The 18,732-nt window shown below is 31.3% G+C and overlaps 1 protein-coding gene across 3 annotated transcripts; it reads right to left on the bottom strand.

Moving 5' to 3' along the window:
* On the bottom strand, nucleotides 2,389–9,332 carry LOC109225208 (probable acyl-[acyl-carrier-protein]--UDP-N-acetylglucosamine O-acyltransferase, mitochondrial). 3 transcript variants are annotated; one of them, XM_019389800.1, is made up of 11 exons: nucleotides 9,221–9,332; nucleotides 9,041–9,138; nucleotides 7,377–7,501; nucleotides 7,185–7,293; nucleotides 6,787–6,879; nucleotides 6,582–6,698; nucleotides 6,399–6,482; nucleotides 5,967–6,071; nucleotides 4,429–4,515; nucleotides 4,180–4,311; nucleotides 2,389–2,940 (listed from the first exon to the last, which is right to left on the bottom strand). In XM_019389800.1, exons 1-10 carry the CDS (start codon nucleotides 9,306–9,308, stop codon nucleotides 4,192–4,194), a joined length of 1,026 nt encoding a protein of 341 aa, XP_019245345.1. In that variant the 5' UTR covers nucleotides 9,309–9,332; the 3' UTR covers nucleotides 2,389–2,940; nucleotides 4,180–4,191. The 3 variants fall into 3 exon arrangements, with proteins under 3 accessions (XP_019245345.1, XP_019245347.1, XP_019245346.1); XM_019389802.1 differs by having other exon boundaries at nucleotides 9,224–9,332; XM_019389801.1 differs by lacking the exon at nucleotides 2,389–2,940 and adding an exon at nucleotides 2,947–3,478.

The raw sequence follows: 18,732 nt of genomic DNA, 5'->3' as shown, positions 1-18,732 counted from the left end.
GGGGGGGGTCTTCTTCTTTTGGTTGTTGAAAGGGGAGGAGGGAAGAGAGTTGTATATCAACAACTATTTAGTTAGTTGGTTTATATGATGATATGTTGTAGTACAAGGTAGGGTTAATGAAAATAGGATGTAAGGCCAAGAGAAAGATGATTGGATGGACATTAATGTTTTTTGGTTGGATATATTATCCAACTTGGGTTCTTATAGTAGAAAGCAACAACTTTTGGTATCTCTACAAACGACAAAATAAAGCAAGATGGAATTATTGTAGGAAATGATAAAAGGTTTATCTCACAAAATATTAGAATAACAGTATTATTATGGGTGAATCCAAAATATATGAGTTTACAATATAGTTTTGATATTTTATTATGTGTATATTTTGATTTTTTCATATGTAAACATATATTTCGAGATGTATTCGCCATGCAGATTTTTTGGTCCCCAAACCTTTGGAGTAGATCGTTCCCTATTAAAGATGACTTCATTCTTAGGCTCGAATAATTAAATTTCTGATTAAGAACGGAAGAGCATTAATTACCAGTCTAGCACAACTTTTGGTGGTCATGTAAAAAATTACTAACTAAAATTCAAAAGGTAACTTTGATACCTCCTTTGAATTTTTAGTCTCTCCGTTATCCCAACTATTATTTTATATTTTATATTGAAAAGAAATTGTCAACAAGGTCATCTTCGTAAACATCTTTTATTAAGTACGTACCCTTTATTGGTCATCTTGTCCACAAAAATATACGTTTTTGGATATTTTTAGTAAAATACTGTAAGTACGTAAAACAGGATCAAATACATCAACATAATATTTTTTTTTTTATAGCGATAGTGTTCAAGCCAACTTGTATGCGCTTCAATTAACCAACTTAATTAGTTAAACATGTACTAAGCTATTAATTCACCAGATTTGAGAATCATCCAAAGGACACTATCAGTCTCCAATAGATGAAAGGGGTAGATATATAATATATTGATCAATTTGACAGGAAGGACTTAGTAGGATATATAATAGTGAAAAAGAGAATATTGATATTGATCTATCAAGAGTTTTCTGGAATATGCCTTTTATTTTTCTTTTCTTTTTTTTTTGGTGGGGGGGGGGGGGGGGGGGTAGGCAGTGACGGATCAATGGTGTACCTACGGAATTTATAAGTATTTAATTGAATCTAACTATTATTGTATATTGATGTAAAATCACTGTAAAAAAATCAATAAACTTTAAATTTTAAATCCGCCTTCTAGATTCAAGGGCCAGCAAGTCGGGATTCGAAATTCAATGGATAATGAACTCATCCATCTTTTCGACATATTTATTTATTTTATTATTATGAGAATCAATCCTACTACTTCTGGTTCTGTTCTCTGCTTAAATACCAAAATTTTACCTATAACACGATTCAAACCCGTGATGTGCGCCTAACACACATCATACGGTGCGCTCTTACCTAGACCAATGGTCTGGAGTAGTACTAGTACTTTATTGCAAATGGGAAGAAACTCTTACTAATTAAAGATGCATTTATTTTTATTTTTTTGCTAGTAAAATCTGCGACAAAAAAATCTTAGTTTTTGAAGGGGATTGTCTCTATCCTATATAGAAAATATCCACATATTTATATTATCATCATTGTACTTGCACCCCTCATGATTTAGCATTGTTATCCCAAGAAGGAATCTTAATTTCAAGAACAAAGATAAACAAATCATATGGATATATTTGAATCATATGTCCTGAAGTTTATATGAATTGGCTAATCTTTATATACATTATAAATTATGGATATATTTTAAACAGCAAACTTAAAAGTAACTACTCGTGCACTTCGCCCATTCTTTTCCACTTAAATACCAGGCTGAATTCACATCGTACAAGGCTCGAACCTGTGACCTACTTCATAAGTCCCTCAATCTTTGCCACTTAAACTAAGCCCTAGTGGCCCATGCAAGCCCTCATATAAACCTCTATAAGAGGTTTAGCACTCATTTTCCAGGAATCGACATCCTCTAGTAGTCAAGTCCACTCTGATATAGGCAGTAAACAAGCCCTTTAAAAAGGAGAAAATGACACTGTATAACCGCTCTCAAAATAATAACCAAAATATATATGGGTGTGTGCGTGTGTATGTTTATTCTGTATGTTATATACAAAAATTATACAAATTTTACACACATTTTTGGCTACCGAATGTAAATAGTTTCTGGCGCGAACTAAAAGTGATAATACCCTTTAAAAAGTGCAATCACAAAGTGGACCTGATTGTCCAAAGGATAGTTAACTTTCCAAGAAATAAAAATCAGTCACATTCTAAGTATCTGGGAGATCAGACATGCTTATGCCAGATTTCGGAATAATTAGAATAGTAAATCCAAGCAGTATTGAAGTATAGTTGGTGACTATCGGAAAAGATAGTTCATCTACACTAATGACTGTCTTCCATCAAACGAGACCAAGCAAAGAACTACAGATACAGAGTAACAGAGATCGGAATTGGTGGAAAACTAGTATAAAAGCGGGAACTTGGTTGCAATGTTGATGTATATCATTACAAGGTGATAAAGAAGCGGTATTGCTGTTGGAATCCACAAACAACTGGTCAATATCATCAGGACAGAGAACAAGGGACTAAAGTTTTTACCGGAGAGGCAGAATAACTCAATGAACTGCTACACTCGACGACAAAGAATCTGGAAGATGCAACTTTGAGATATACAAACTATGACATGATAAGCCTCATATAGCCCATTCAGACGGATTTCTTCTCAATTCATCACTCCTCCATAATGAGCTTAAATAATGAATATGGTCCTTGTATAGGATTGTTCACCTTATAAAAACTTTCATAAGACGAGCAGCATTTCTTTGTTTGTTTACATTTTGGTGTAGTACGAGATCAAGGACCATGATAGAGGTGAAACTCGGAATTCTTGCTGAAAAGTAGAAGAAAAAAAATGGTTTTTTATCCATATTTATAAGCTCAGAAAGAATCTGTGAAATAATGTGCATTCTTAATTCACCAACTAATCATAGCAGCACTAAATAGCAAATGCTTGCTTTCACCTGTCATGCACGGTAGATATCAATTGTATAACGAGGTATAGCCACTACCAATTGGAAGCCTCCCACATTACTAACTCTATTCAGTTAGTTCATTAAAAAGCACAAGAAAATACTACTAGTGCAAAAAAGTATTGAATATTGCAAGTACTGTAAACCAGGTATTCAGTAAAGGTTTTGCAATAAACACATACATACTGGTCACTAATTCCAAATATAGAAAAGTTTTACTCAATCGCGTCTGTTATTATAAGTAGAAAAGGATGCTATCGCATTCCTTCATAAGGATACTATGTATGCACATAAAACGCTTCTCCATTAGAATGAATTCACTACTTGAAGTCAATCTTCAAACTTAGCAAGAAATAGCTGTGAAGTATTTCTATTGCCAGTTTACATCAGATGGCAAAACTACAAGCACCACCATGAAAAAGATTAATGTGGCCAAAAGTAGAAATCCAGGAAACAATGCAACTTAGTATAGAGATTGGTTAAGAAAACTTAAAAATGGTTGGCTTAAAAAATCAGGCAACCAAGTTTCAGTTGATGCAACTCAAAGTACAGGAAGTAACAAGCAGATAGTATAATATATGTTTAGGACAGCATACTAAAAGTAAAATCTAAGTTGCTCTGACACGGCAGTTTAGGTGCCGCACCCGTGTCGACACGACACTAGTATGGGTGTGGGTATGGGATCCGTACCGGATCTGGTCAAACAATTTTGGGTACTTTGACCACGACGGACGACAAAATTCGAGACGAAATATAATTTGATTCCCGAAATCAAAAACAAAACTAGGGTGAATTTGAAGAAAATAGCATACCTTATCTAGAAAATCAATCCATTACTTATCTATAACTTGAGAATAAAAAAGAAATCCATAGTTTACAAGCTATACGCAAGCATTTCACAAAAATTCTCATAATTTAGAGATATTTTTATATTTTTAAATTATTTTTAGCCGAATCCTGGCACCCGTATCCGTACTAGGATCCATATCCCCGAATCTTAGATTTTACATTTCGAAGGATCGGACCTCTAGATCCGTACCTGTGTCGGACACCCGCACCCATGTCCGAGCAACTTAGAGTAAAATAAACAGCAGACTTACGAAGAAAAGGAGCTAAGATCCACCCTGACTTCTAAATTTGCAAATTCCACGGCGATGTTCACCAAAAGAATCACGTATTGACTGTACCATGGAACAGACAGCTGGAAGTAGACTCAGCTCTTTGTGTTGCTCCTGAAAATACGTTGCCTTTTTACATCATTTTTAGAAGAGGGATACTATCAATCAAATAGTACTTAATTGTTTCCTTATCAGAAAAAATCAATCAAAAAATTCAAAGCAACTCAATACCACTTGAGCGAGTCGATCTTCAATATTCCCAGAACTCCTATCAGTGGGCATAAATATCTCTCTATAAGCTGCTCTCAGGCTCTTAATCTGGATATTTGCCAAGAAAATATTAAATTAAATCAGGAATATAAAAATTAAGGATAAAATTAGAGCAATTTAACATATTGAAATTGATAGCAGACCAATCTTTCAATAGCTTGTAATGGAAAAGGAAAAAAGATCTACAATTCTTTTTTTTTTATTATTATCGGAGAAATCCCATGTGGGCTGCTTGCTCATCTTGTGTTGGCGCACAGGTTCACAACTCCGGGAACCCCTCTTCCCACCTCCCAACTTAAATACCAGGCTTTGTCCGTGACAAAGTTCGTATACGTGACGTACGCCTAATCCAATCATCACATGTTTCATCTTTACAACTGAACCAAAGCCTTGGGGGAAAAATGATCTACAGAATTCATCTTATCAGACCACATTAATCTCTTTGAAACCATTTTTTATTTACGGGGAAAAGACAACTGAGACACAAATCAGTGAAGGCTTTGTAACGTATTCTTTATTTCAAAACTTAAGAAAAAATCTCACATAAGCTGTTATATCTTAATCTCCATCTCAACAAATTTTCCAAAACGGTTTATTTGGTGCTGGCTGTGGAGTGGCTCCCATAAAACAAGACGTTTTGATGGAAAGAACTTACGCATAATACTTAAGTCTTAACATCCTCTAATCAATTAACAAATAGTTTTTCTTAAATGAAATTAAAGAACAAATTGTTAAATTAATTAGAGGATGTCAAGAGTTAACATCCTCTAGTTTGTGGGGAATGTGACGCGCTTTTAAAGATTAAGAATATTGCAGAAAGCAAAATATATTGAAATGGTAAAACGTGTAAATCTCTTAAACAACATCTGACACTGTAACTTCCATAAAAACAGCATATGCGCATCCAATTTTGAAAAGGTTAAAAATTCTAATTAAGCCCCAAATGTATTACCTAAGAAAAAATTTAAATAACCTTAAGAAGATAATGAGAAACATTTCAACTTACCAGATTATGCAATATGTCTCATATGTCAACCTTTAGGATCAGTATTTAAATATTTCAAAGAATTTCTTCCTCACTGGGATTATTCTTACTTAGCACATGTTCAATATATGCAGCAGCATGTCCTTTCACCCGAATGAACAGCACAGAACAAAAGAAGCTTTTTCGTATTGATTAAAACAGTACCAAGTTGAAAACAAGTCATAGCAAAGGTTAGGGCAGAGGATTTCGGATTTTAGCCGCTGAGACACTATGATTACAGTAGGCAAAAGAGTTAAATACAAACCAATAATATTAGCTGGAACTGGCTCATGATAAAGCAGATGCTGCTAAATACATTCCGCTTACAAAATTACATAGTGCAGTGAAGATACAGGACCAATTTAAAACCTCGAGAGCGACCCGTATCACACATATATGGTTTCCACTTATCAAAATTTAAATTCCTACATCTATTTGCTAGAAATATAGAGCAATGTTTTAAAATGAAACGAACCTCTGTAGCAGAGAATCCACGACGTCTTAGGCCTTCAAGATTCAACCCACGAAGCTCAGCTCTTTCCCCCGACACCATCGTGTACTTTGGAACATCTTGAGAAACCTGGAGAACAAAAAGATTGAGATCCCAACAGGAAACACACACGTGATCTAAAAGATCGCAGTTAGCATGCTGCACTTTGAATATCTGTGCTTTAGATTTAGCAGTGCAGAAGAAACAATTTGAAGATCTTCCACTTAAACTAAGTGGTTAGAAGCTAAGTTATCATGACGTGCAAATTATAGATGCTTAGCTAACTATGAAACTATTGCTATCTTAGTTTATCATGAGCAAAAGATTTAAGTTTTGGAAAAGAAACTATTCTTCTGTTTGATTGGAGTAAAACACCGGAAAAAACAGCAAACAATTTGAATAAGGAAAGAATCTTACCACTGAACCACCACCAATGAAAGAAAAAGAACCAATATGGCAAAATTGATGAACTACAATACCTCCTCCAGTGTGAGCATAGTCCTGTATGTGAAGAATTTAAACAATCACATATCCGTTAGATTAAATTTTCCAGAAAAGGTCATGCTTCACAAAAATGACTAAAAAGGAATAGTCAATAACCTCCACCAAAACATGGCCAGCGAGAAGTGTATTGTTCGCCAAAATATTGTTGTTGCGCACTTTGCAGTCATGAGCTATATGGCAAGAGCCCATAATAAGATTGTTATCACCAATAACCTGTTTATGTAAGCTCATTTCAGATAACCATGTACCAAAATTTATAATTTTCTGCACCGCGGAAAGATTAGATGAGCTAGTTGCTTACGGTTTTATCACTTGGACTTGAAGATCGATGGATGGATACATGTTCTCTGATCTCATTGTTGTCACCAATCTCGAGAAAGCACTCATTCCCAAGCTGAGATGGTTAAAATTACATACAAGATAATCATTATCTTCATTCTCAAATAAGCACCACCTACTTAAATTTGAAGGTGGGAAGAAAGTGATCATGATGAAGAGATGGATCATCATATTGATGGAGACCAATCTGAGCTCAGAAGCCAAACCAAAATGCTTCTTAATTCGACTGCAACGCACATTTAAATATATATGTTGTCATAAGATGATCTAGTACAGTACTGCATAAATTTAGGTGTGGATGAATCATGATGTTTTTCAAACTTTTTTTTTCAGTAATGAGTTTAACATCAGGATACCGACCTTATATTTCATGTCTTGGCACTTGACACCAATTACAGCATGATGCCCAAAAATATTGTTTCTCCCGATGACTGTATGACCAGGAAGATCATCTCCAATTACAGCACCACTGTTAAAAATACACTCCCTAAACGACAATGGAGAGAACGGAAAGGAAGTACATCGAAGTAGAATAAAAAAAATTTAACTCACGTCATCAGAGTGCAGTTGTCCCCCAGTTCAGTATTTCCAAAGATGTGGCTCCCAGGGTACAGTTGACAAGCCCTCCCCAACTTTGCAAAAGGCCCAATGGTACAGAAGGGACCAATTGAAACACCCTACATGGAGAGAAAGCTCCTTCAAGTATCGGCAAAATGCTAATTCAGCTAAGGCCGTAACATATAAAGCTTAACATCTCCAGTAAACCAGCTGAAATGAGTTAAAGGAAGAAATGTGACAATTTCTGATAGAACAATCAATCAACCAACCAACTATGCATCGATCCCAACTAGGTGAAATTGGCTATATGAAACCTGTGCATTCATTTTGCTATATTCCGCGCATATTTCAGCCCAAAGTACGGCACGTTCGAGGTTCTCTAACACTAAAGTTCTCTATATCTCGCACTATCTCTATGCTAAGATACATTTTTAACTGGAATTAAAGGATTCACAGCAGACATCCAACCTAATATAAGTGCAATATCAACTAAACCTTAATCCCAACAAGTTGGATTTACCTAAATGGATTTTTTTCTAATAGCAGTGGTGTCCGGACCAGTTTGCGTGTAGTTCATTATTTCATCGTGTACTCGTTACATATCGAGTAAGTCTAACCATCAAAGCTTAGGCAGATGGGAAGAAATCGTTTATTACTTTTTGTCTTCTCCGGGATTTGAACCGTAGTCTCCCATGATTTTCACTTCACTGACTACTAGGCTATACCTTTTGGTGCAATTACCCAATGGACCTTTTACCTCCACTTCATTTTATTCTTAGTTAAGCCTGCTAAATCCAAGAAAAAGAGTTACATGAAGTACCTCCAATATTAAATTAAAAAAAAAAAAAAAAAAAAAAAAAAGGGTAGAAAGAAATACAAAACCAATTCTAGATTAAGACTGCACACTAAAAAGTTTCCTTGGAGAAAGGATCTTCAACATTTCTATTCTCAAATCTTCACTAGCTAAGCTGTAATTAGAAGTTATAAAAAGAAGACACATATCACCTGAGCAATGGTATTGAATGCAAACGGCCATGACTTATTATTTCCTATGCAGCAAAAGTTTGAAACTTTGCCCTTACTTCCTCCGTTCCATTTTATATGTCTTAGTTTGACTAGGCATAGAGTTTAAGAAAGTAGGGGAGACTTTTGAATTTTGTGGTCCTAAACTAAAGATGTGTATAGTGTACTAAAATGCCCTTTGAATCTTGCGTCTAAAATATACCATGTGAGATATTGGAATTAAAAGGTTAACTAAATATAGAAAGCGGCATGCTTTACAAACGGACTAAAAAGGAAAGCAAGACATATGAATTGAAATAGAGGAAGTAATTTGACAAGACACCCTGTAAGTTTACAATCAGAGGTTACAACCTTAATCAAATGCAGTGAAGCAAAAAAAAAAAAAAAAAACCACAATTTTAAAGCAAACAAAAAACTTCACCTATGTGCAAAAATTAGAATGTGATAAGTCTCGCAAATGGGTTACAGAGAATTCATAACCGACCCCACCTAGTTCGGAATTGAAGCATAGTCCATTGATTAACTATTGAATCAAAAAATAAATACTGCTCCTCAAACAGACATAAAAAAAATGGCAAAAACTTCAAATTTTCATGAGTAAAAAGGCATAAAGAGACAAAAGAATGTAACTTTACATCACCCAAAATGGCATTGGGATGAACAACTGAAGAGGGATGAATGAATCTTGAATTTTCTTCAGTTGCATCAGTGACTTTCTCTTCTTCTGAAGCATCTGCATAAAATCAAAAGAACTAAAATTAAAAAATAAAAAAAGAGCATAAATATTTGAAATTTAGGTGCTTAAGGAGTTTTACTACAAGTAACTGTAGAAGAAAATCTGCGCTGAGTGAATACTCTGAGAGCAACAGAGAAGCGACTGCGAGTGTATTGAAGTGAAGACATGACTTCTCAAAATTTGGGGTCTCATTCGAATTTTCTTGTATTTATTGGACCAGTCTGAGAAATATTGGGCAAGTGCACTAATAGCCACTTTTATGACTACTATTTAAAACATATTCTGAATATTTAAAATATAGTCACAATTTTAAAAAAGCGGCAGAGATCTGTTTCTAGACCTTCAAGTATATCTTTAAAGTTTTAGCAATTCGGTTGAACTGCAATTTTGTGATAAACCATAAAAAATAATGCAACATCAATTTTCTTTGTCGTGATAATTTAACCTTTTATAGTATTTTGATTTGATAAGTCAGATAAATTAAGGTACGTTAATATTTGAAATCTATAAAAGATTTGCATAATTCAAGTTATTTCATGAGATGTTTGAAGAGGAAAAGGAGGCAACAGCGAAATGATTAAAATTTCAATACGTTATAAAATATGATTGTGTTTTAAATAGTAACATTAAAAGTGGCTACTTGGTGCCATTTCAACATCGATTCTGAATTTTGACTATACTAATAAATGTTTTAGATGAATAACTCAAGTTCTTTTTCTTTGATTAATTAAAGAAAGTAAAAGAAAATTCACCTAAACACTACAATTTGAATTGTGATTTAATGAGACAACTAATGTTTGATTGTATTTTTTTATTTGAGAAAATCAATCGTGTTAGAAATTTAAAATTGATGAGTCGTCATACTTTTTGTTAGTAAACTGTATTTGTAAACTAATTCTGGAAAAAGTAAAGCAGAACAATATATAAAAAGAAAACGTAAAGAGATAGAAATCAATTCGAACCCACTGAATTCACAGTATTTTCTTAAGGAATTTAATCCCCTCCTAGTACCCAAGGTTATGGATTATTTCCTCCCAGGATAGAACGAATTACACACTGGTGTAGTGGTACTTCAAACCTTAGTGTTTCAGCGAACACAAAGTAGCCAAAGTTGGGTTGGAATCTGAAGAGGTGCAACTCTTCAGAATGGCTGTTTATGCAAAACGGCCACAGCATAAATATCATAACATAAATGGCTATTTACTCAACAGAAAACTGAAATTTGGATAACTGAATTGGATACAGAACACTGAAATTGACCGAAGCCGAAGCCGAGCCGAGCGACGATGGCGCGAGGCTCGCCTTCTTCTCAACTCTTTATGAGCTAGAAGAAGAGCAATTGTTTATATACCCATCAAAAACCTTTTCATCTTCCAATATAGGACAATGTCCCTTTGCCAAGGGGGAAACTTAAAATTTCACTCAAAAATTTCATTTCCCTCCATTTCCCATTCACCCTCTTTTAAGTATTTAACTAGTATTAGAACTCGCGCGATGCGCGAATAACATTAAAAAAAATATTAATCATATTATTTTAATAATCAAATCAAAAATCAAAAATACTTCCTCATCTCAACCTAAAATAAGTATTATTCTTTCAACCTTTTAAACCATGTTGGTTCGTTTTTGCATTATGCAATACTTAGTCTAACTCTTAAATTTAATTTGTTTTCACACTCTTATTTTATAGCTAGGAATCATTGATCCAGTAAAATTCAATCGGTTGAGAAGGCAAAAAAATGGTAAAAAGAAGAATAAAATTAAGTTTAGCTATGAATAACACAAAATAATTTTTGTTTAAAAGTAATTTGACCTTTATTTTTTTAAATTTTCAATAATTTTGTAACTGTTAAATTACTACTATTTAAATAGAGAAAAGTAGTAAAAAAAAAATCTGAATAATTATATTCCTGGCATACCATACAAATAACATATTCTATTATTTGCAAAAGCAAAAAAAAAGTGCATAAAAAGGTTTGAAAATAAGCAAATGAGAATTAAGTCATAGTAAAGACGAAGTACAATTCAATTCGACATCATTTCTAGACATATATACCATTTCAAATCATGTTCTTTCAATGCATACACTAATGAGAAAATAACTCCAGAGATTCTCGATACCATCTTATATTACAAAGAAGTTGTTCTCGGTCCGTGGTGCTCTATTTTAAAGAACAATGCATCAAATGGATCCAATCAATTGAGATAATTACCATACAAAGAACGGGTTCTCTAACATTTAACAGTTGTAGCTATTACTCTTTTTTCTTTTTGTAGATATTCGAAAGAGTATTTTCTATGTTCTTTAACCAAACAGGAAGCCTGTTGAAATCAAAATAGTCAAAATAAATGATAGATGATATTATAAAATATTTGACTGAAAATTTAAATACAATAATTATCTGTAATTACATATAGCACATATACATTATCCAATTATGAACAACACAGAATGCCTCCGTTTTATATCAACTTGATGAACCTTATAATATTCAAATTCACCAGAAAATCATACTAATTACTTTTAAGAAATGATGATATACTTCTGGAAAATGAATGAATTAAACATTAAGAACAATATCATATCATGGTTATAGAATTTTTTCAAAGCTTCATAAATAAGAAAGAAAAGGAGAATTCACCGTACTACCACTGCTTCAATGGGAAAAATAATACATTAGAGATTGCACAATTTTAGATGGATCGGACTTGCTTTCTCATTCCCAGGAAGAAGAGTATATATACATGAGTTTAAGCTCAGACTCCCTAAAATCTCTCCTAAGAATATTCTAATAATATCATATTCCTATAATATATCATATAGTATCACATCTCTAACAAATATAGATACACAATATATAAATACTATATTTACACATTTGCAGACCTTGATTTATAAAAGAAAATCCAACAACAATGAAGCACGAAGAAAAATCTATAAGATCTGCAATTTTTTTAATAGTATCATAATTCTTCTTTCAATCAAACTTGATTTTTGAATAAAAAAGACTATCTTTCAATTCAAAACTTTTATCTTTCAATTTAAATTTTCTTTATCTCAATTTAAATATGTTTTAATCTAAATTCAATATTTTTATTATAATGTTTATTAACTTTTTCTTATCACACCACTTGACGCGGTTGATTACCTTATTATTCTTAATTAATTATCTGAGTGATTTATTTAACTCTATTTTTCATTAAGGATAATAGTCTAAAAGATATGTAAGAAATATGGCAGTTTAGGAGTCTTTTTCCTTAAAAATTATTTTTTAAAACAATTGCAAGATTCATTTCACTAATTTAAACCTCATCATATAAAGCCTGCATTAACAAACATTTGGAATTCAATAATTTAGTTACATCACATGTTTCTAAAAAAAAATATTTTTAGCTCTAAAGTAAAATTTATAACAAATATTTTTCAATAGTAAGGGATCGTTTGATATGAACTATCGATTTTGTAAGATACAAAATGTCTATTTAAATAATTTTTTTCTTAAAAAAGAATACATACCATAACTGAATTATACACAAAATTTAATTAAAGATACCTATAATAATGTATATCGTCCCCAAATAAGGTTAGATACAAAACTTATACAAAATAAAGAATTAAAGAATTATTATTTCAACTTAAAATTAGTGTATAAGATTTCAATGAAATTTTAATTGATTCTTGCTAAAAAAAGGATACCTACCATAATTGAATTATACACAAATTTAATTAAAGATACCTATAGAAAATCTTGGACTACTACTTTCATTAAATATTTTTCCATTTATAATCCAAATTTTTTATGTTGTCTTAAAATTGCCAAGTGGCTTCATTTTAGCTTGCCACTTGGCTTAACCACATTGCAAACTACTCTCCTTTTAATATAACTAGTATCAAAACACGCGCGATGCGCGAATGGTACTTTTGAAGCATTACCCTCCAACAACTTTAAGTGTAATCCCCTTTTAAATTTTCACAATTGGACTAATAGTTAGTGTTGCAGGTAAAGAACAATCCTTCCTCCTTTAAAGACATTGACATAATTATCAAGCTATGAATGACCTCATCGGGTATTTCATGGAAATAAACCTTGTCGCTTTTACTGAACTACATGCTTTTACTGAAGTAATAAGATTAACGGGAACCTATATAAAGTTCAAACGTGAATATTGAACGTTTAAGTTTGCTAAATGTGACAATAAAAACATATAATTGNATTTATAATCCAAATTTTTTATGTTGTCTTAAAATTGCCAAGTGGCTTCATTTTAGCTTGCCACTGAGCTTAACCACATTGCAAACTACTCTCCTTTTAATATAATATAGATATAATTAAATACATAAAACCCAACACTTTTTTCTTTTTGATTTTTCATTTGGTACTCAATAGTAATATTGAAGCGAGGATTAATTTAAATTACGGTGCGCATAAGAATCATTAAAATATGAAATTTACTTGTCATACCTAAATCACTCCAACACGTAACATGCAGTAGAAATTCAAGAGTCGAGACCTACCAACGACTAGACCTCCAAATTGCAGTCAATTTAATTCGTTTACGTTTTAGGTGTAGGTGCCACCTAATTGTTTAGTCTTTGTGTTTAAGTTCTATAAAAAGAAAATTACACAAAGACCGATTACAAATAATTTTATTTATATCATTTTATACGATACACTTTAAGAATAAAAATAAGAAAAAATACTTTTGAAATTTCGATTAAAAGTAAGCCATATATTTACATTGTATAACTATAAACATCATAAACTAAGCAACAACAAAAATTATATCTTTTTGACTTTTTAAAGTACTAGTCTTAGGGTACGCGCTTTGCGCGTGTACCCTATATCAATAAATATACCAATAAATATACCAATTTTTAATAATTACGTAACAATTATATAATAATGTGTTTGAGTACTTGAACAAAAAGTAAAGAAAATAATTCATCTATTTTTGCGTTAGGAGTTCGTGCTTTTATTCTCGTATAATGATATAGAAAATATAAATATTTCTTACTTGAACAACGTTTTTTCTCTCTTTATCGATTTTTTTATAATATCTAAAAATTACATTTAATAATTTCAAAAAAAAAATACTTAATTTAGTACATGTGTCTCTCTTTTAATAGTGACAAACCGTATATAGCATTTTCCCTTTAGACCTAAGCAAATATAAGGACAAGAAAACGTCCTAATTATTATGACTCTTATTTCTCCTAGATATATTTATCTTAAAGTTATAAATATTGTGACTTCCGACATAATTTAAATAAGAAAATATTTATAGATTAAAATTTTAGTTAATTTCAAAGTACAAAAAAGGTGAATAATATTGGGTCTCCATCTTTTAGTATAGTATGGATGCCCATTTTCCTTTGTTCAGAAACGCTTTCTATAAAATTTATGTATTAAAAATATAAATACTACTTTAATAAATACTACAGTTAAATTTAGATTATCCGATGTTCATAATTGTTATATTCTTTAACTCAAAATAAAAATACTAGAAATACTTTGGGAATGACACTTAACAGCTGTATTTTAAGTGTACGTAATTCAATAGTATTGTTCAAAAGTTTTATATTTATTAATATGGGGTACGCGGGTAATGAGCGTATCTTATTCATAAATAATCTTATGAATTATAATATTCTTAGTTTTGGAATATAATTTTATTAAAAAAAATAAGGATGGTTCGTTTCTTTACATCAAATTAAAATGAATTTAACACTTTTTAAGAAATTAAATTGTATTTAAAGTAAAAACATAACATCTCTAAAATTCAAAATGTAAATAAAAAAGGGTTAAGAAAAGACTCCTTAAGTTTTTGTTTGATACAGATCAATGTTCCCGAAAAAAAAAATTCCATAACAAAAGTAGTTAGAATTTCCTTTTTAATAAAATATTTTCTCTTTAATTACAATTTCATTACATGTTGAAAAGATAATTTTCTTTAATTTTCTCTTTTATTTAACTTTGATTTCAGGAATTAAACAGAATCTAATTCTTTCTTGAAAACATACTTTTCTCATTTAGTTATTTATGAATTTTAGAAATGCATTCTTTTTTTACTTTTATTTAATTTATGTGAGAAATTTAGGAATGTTTTTTTTCCTTTTTTTTTTTAACTTGTAGATGGACTTTTTTTTTTTACTTTTCGTAAGTATATTTTATATTAGATAAAATTATTATTACACCCAGTATATATCTTTTTTTTATTTAAATTAGGAATTACTAATACTTTGAGGAGAATTTTGTACCTTCTTGAAACGATAATTTTTTATTACGTTTGGGATTTTTCTATTTTAAGTAAAATATTATTTTGATACTGCGAAATAAAAGAAAAAGGTTAAGGAACATATTTCAAAGGATCAAATTAACAATAGAATGTTGTTCTGCTATCTTTTGGTTATCAAAAAAGAAGAGAAAGTTTTCAAAGACTTTTCCTTTTACTGCTTGACAAGCCGTAAAAGTTTCAAGAAAAAATTTACATAACAAAAATAGATACATTTTCCTTCTTACGCAATTTTGTAGGTATCGAAGTTGAATACAAATTCCTAACTATTATAGTAGTCTAGATACGTTTTTTTTTTTTTTGGGTAAAAAGGTGAAGAAAAAGTCAAAGTTGTTAATTATAGTAAACTTCAAAAGTTCTAAATATAATAGAATATCAACTACAATTTTAGTTGATTTCAATTCAAATGACTATTTTGTCTAACGTGAACTTTATTTTAAAAGGGTGGAAAAGGCGAACGACATTTCGCTAAGGGCTTTCATGCTTTTAATATAGACTAGTTTCTACGTTCGTGCATTGCACGATTCTTAAGTCAATAATTTATGAAAGAATTTCAAACTAATTTTTTGGAAAATATTACAAAAAGAAAGAATTGTATTTCATGCAAATGATGTGGGAAAAAATGTGATATGTAGCGATTAGACGGAATAAAAATCTTTTTTCTATTTTATATTATCGGTTAAAGATTTCAAACATAATACTATGTGAATTCTTTGTAGGTATGTCTGTACTTGTCGTCTATATATAATGTTCTGAAATAATCAATAAAATATGGTTTGATTGACATTGTCCAAATCAAAATTTTAATATTTGGTTATTTAATTAAAGAATAATCAAGTTGATTGTTGGTATAGTTTACTTGAATTTTTGTGTAGGAGATGTAGTTGAAGGCCGGAGTTAAGCATACGTTTGAATATTTACGTTAAGAAGAAGTCTAAATTACATGACTTTCATCTAAGGCCTCATTTATTTTTTTTAAGATTGAGACGTCTGAATCTGAATACACATCTGAATATCAAGATGTGTATTAAGATTAAGACAACTGAATCTGAATACACATCTGAATATATTAAGATGTGTATTAAGATCTGAATACTAAATAATTAAGATTGTTTGATTTTTAACATCCGAATGTATAAAATTTATCTTTATTTAAAAAATAATAAACATAAAATTCAAATGAAATACTAACTAATCTAATATTCAATCAATAAAATATATAGTCTTTTAAAATATGATAGTTATTGGTGGTGATGGCTAACGGGTGAATGCCGACTTGAGGCGGTGGTTGGTGGTAGTTTTGGTTGATGGTGGTGGTTCATGCTAGTAGCTAGTAGTGATTGGTAGTGGTGGCGATTATGATTGAGGACGGTGGTGGTGGGTTGTGATAGTTAATAATTTCGGATGATGGTTTGTGATTGAGGAAGGTCGTGGTAGGTTATAATGATGGGCGGTGCCAGCTGTGGTTGTTGATGGTGATGGGGTGGTTAGCTGTGGCAGTTAAGGCGGATGAATATTGATTGTGGGTGAGAATGATGGTGGTCGAAGTAGTGGGGATGGTGGGTGATGATGGTCGATAATGGTGGCGGTTATGATTGAGGATGATGATGGCGTGGTGGTGGTGGGTTGAGTATGGTGGCGTCGGCGGCATGATGGTAGTTGATAATGGTAGGCGGTGGCGGCAGTTAATAATGAATATGTGATAGCATCTTAATGAAATTAAGTCTCTGTTATAGATCTTAATCATACAGACCTATTCAGACCTATGAAGTGGTAGTGAAGTAAAAAAAACACTTAATGATTAAGATATGAATAATTAAGATTCAGACTTTAAAAACAAACGCACTTAATGTCTGAGATCTGAATGATTAAGATTCAGACCTCCATTAAGTGCAAACAAGTGAGGCCTAAGACAACAAAATTATTTAAAGTACGCTAAAAATGGATTAGTTTGTTGTTTAAATACATACCATTCAGTATTCCTTCTAACTTCCTCATCCATTCTCATTGGTTGATGCCACAAATTAAACCTTTTCTGTTAATTAATATATTCTCATCTTCCTCTTTAACTGTCCTCCTATTACAATATAGTTCCTTTGGATGGGATGTAGAGACCGTATTTTCACTATTCCTAGTGTAGCTTAATTTAATCTTTACATCAATATCCCTTCCAACAAACAAACAAAAATCTTTCTTAACAACCCATAAAGATTTGGACGAATAATCAGCCAACATGCACAAAATTAAACATTAAACTTCGTAATTGTCAGTAGCTTTCTTTTGGTTATGTTAGAGAGCCAAAATCTAATCTATAAAATACGATATTGAAAGAGACGAAAATTACCTCTAAAAGATCTGCGTATAGATGTTTTGTGTTGCAATAGCGTAAATACAATGAGATTATTTATATAGAGGCAACATGTGTTTCATGCGTGGGATATTGTTATGGGTTTGAAACCCAAAGCATATGGGATTCTACTATTGTTTCGTGTAATTGTCCAGGTACAATTAGTATAGTATTAAAACTTTACATTCGATTATAATTTTAAAAAAGTTCTATCATTAGTTGGTATCAGATTCCCAAATATTAGGCAAATTCGTATTAGATATTACTATTTTATCCAATATGGAATTATCTTTTTGACAAAATGTAAAGTTATAAAAGTCGATCAACATTTTAAGTATATTTTTATCATTCAACATTTAGTGTAAAACATTCGTGCTTTTATAATAATATAGATATAGATATAGATAGATAGATAGATAGATATAGATAGCTTGTGGTATTATTATTTAAAAATATTTTACATATTTGGTGTTATAGCAGGTAAAAAAGATTAATATCAAATTATTTTTGAATATAAATAGGTAATATTACGTAGAGTAAAGAGAGGTAGCCCGCTGTACAAAACATCTCGCATTTACGTAGGGTCGAGGGAAGGAACTCAAAGGAGACAGTCTACCCATATATAAGCATTAATATGACTGATTCCACGACTCGAATTCATGACCCATAGGTCACACGAAAACAACTTTGCTAGCGTTTGGACATAGATTTAGTTGATACTTGAAAAAATAATTTTTGAAGTAGTTTTGAAAAATAATTTTTGGAAGTTGAAATTATGTTTGGACATGCATTTTATTTGAAAAAAAATTGAAGTTTTGTGAGTGGGAGAACAAGTTTCACCCAAAATCTACCCTAAACTAGATTTTGGGAACTTGAAAAATAATTTCAGAAATTTTTCAAAAATAGATCATTAATCTATGAATAAACAATACTTTCAAAAAAGATTTAAA

This window comes from Nicotiana attenuata, chromosome 5, assembly GCF_001879085.1.
Source record: "Nicotiana attenuata strain UT chromosome 5, NIATTr2, whole genome shotgun sequence".
Classification (NCBI taxonomy): domain Eukaryota; kingdom Viridiplantae; phylum Streptophyta; class Magnoliopsida; order Solanales; family Solanaceae; genus Nicotiana; species Nicotiana attenuata.
The sequence above is the reverse complement of the archived record's forward strand: the minus strand, read 5'-3'. Positions and strand labels throughout refer to the sequence as shown.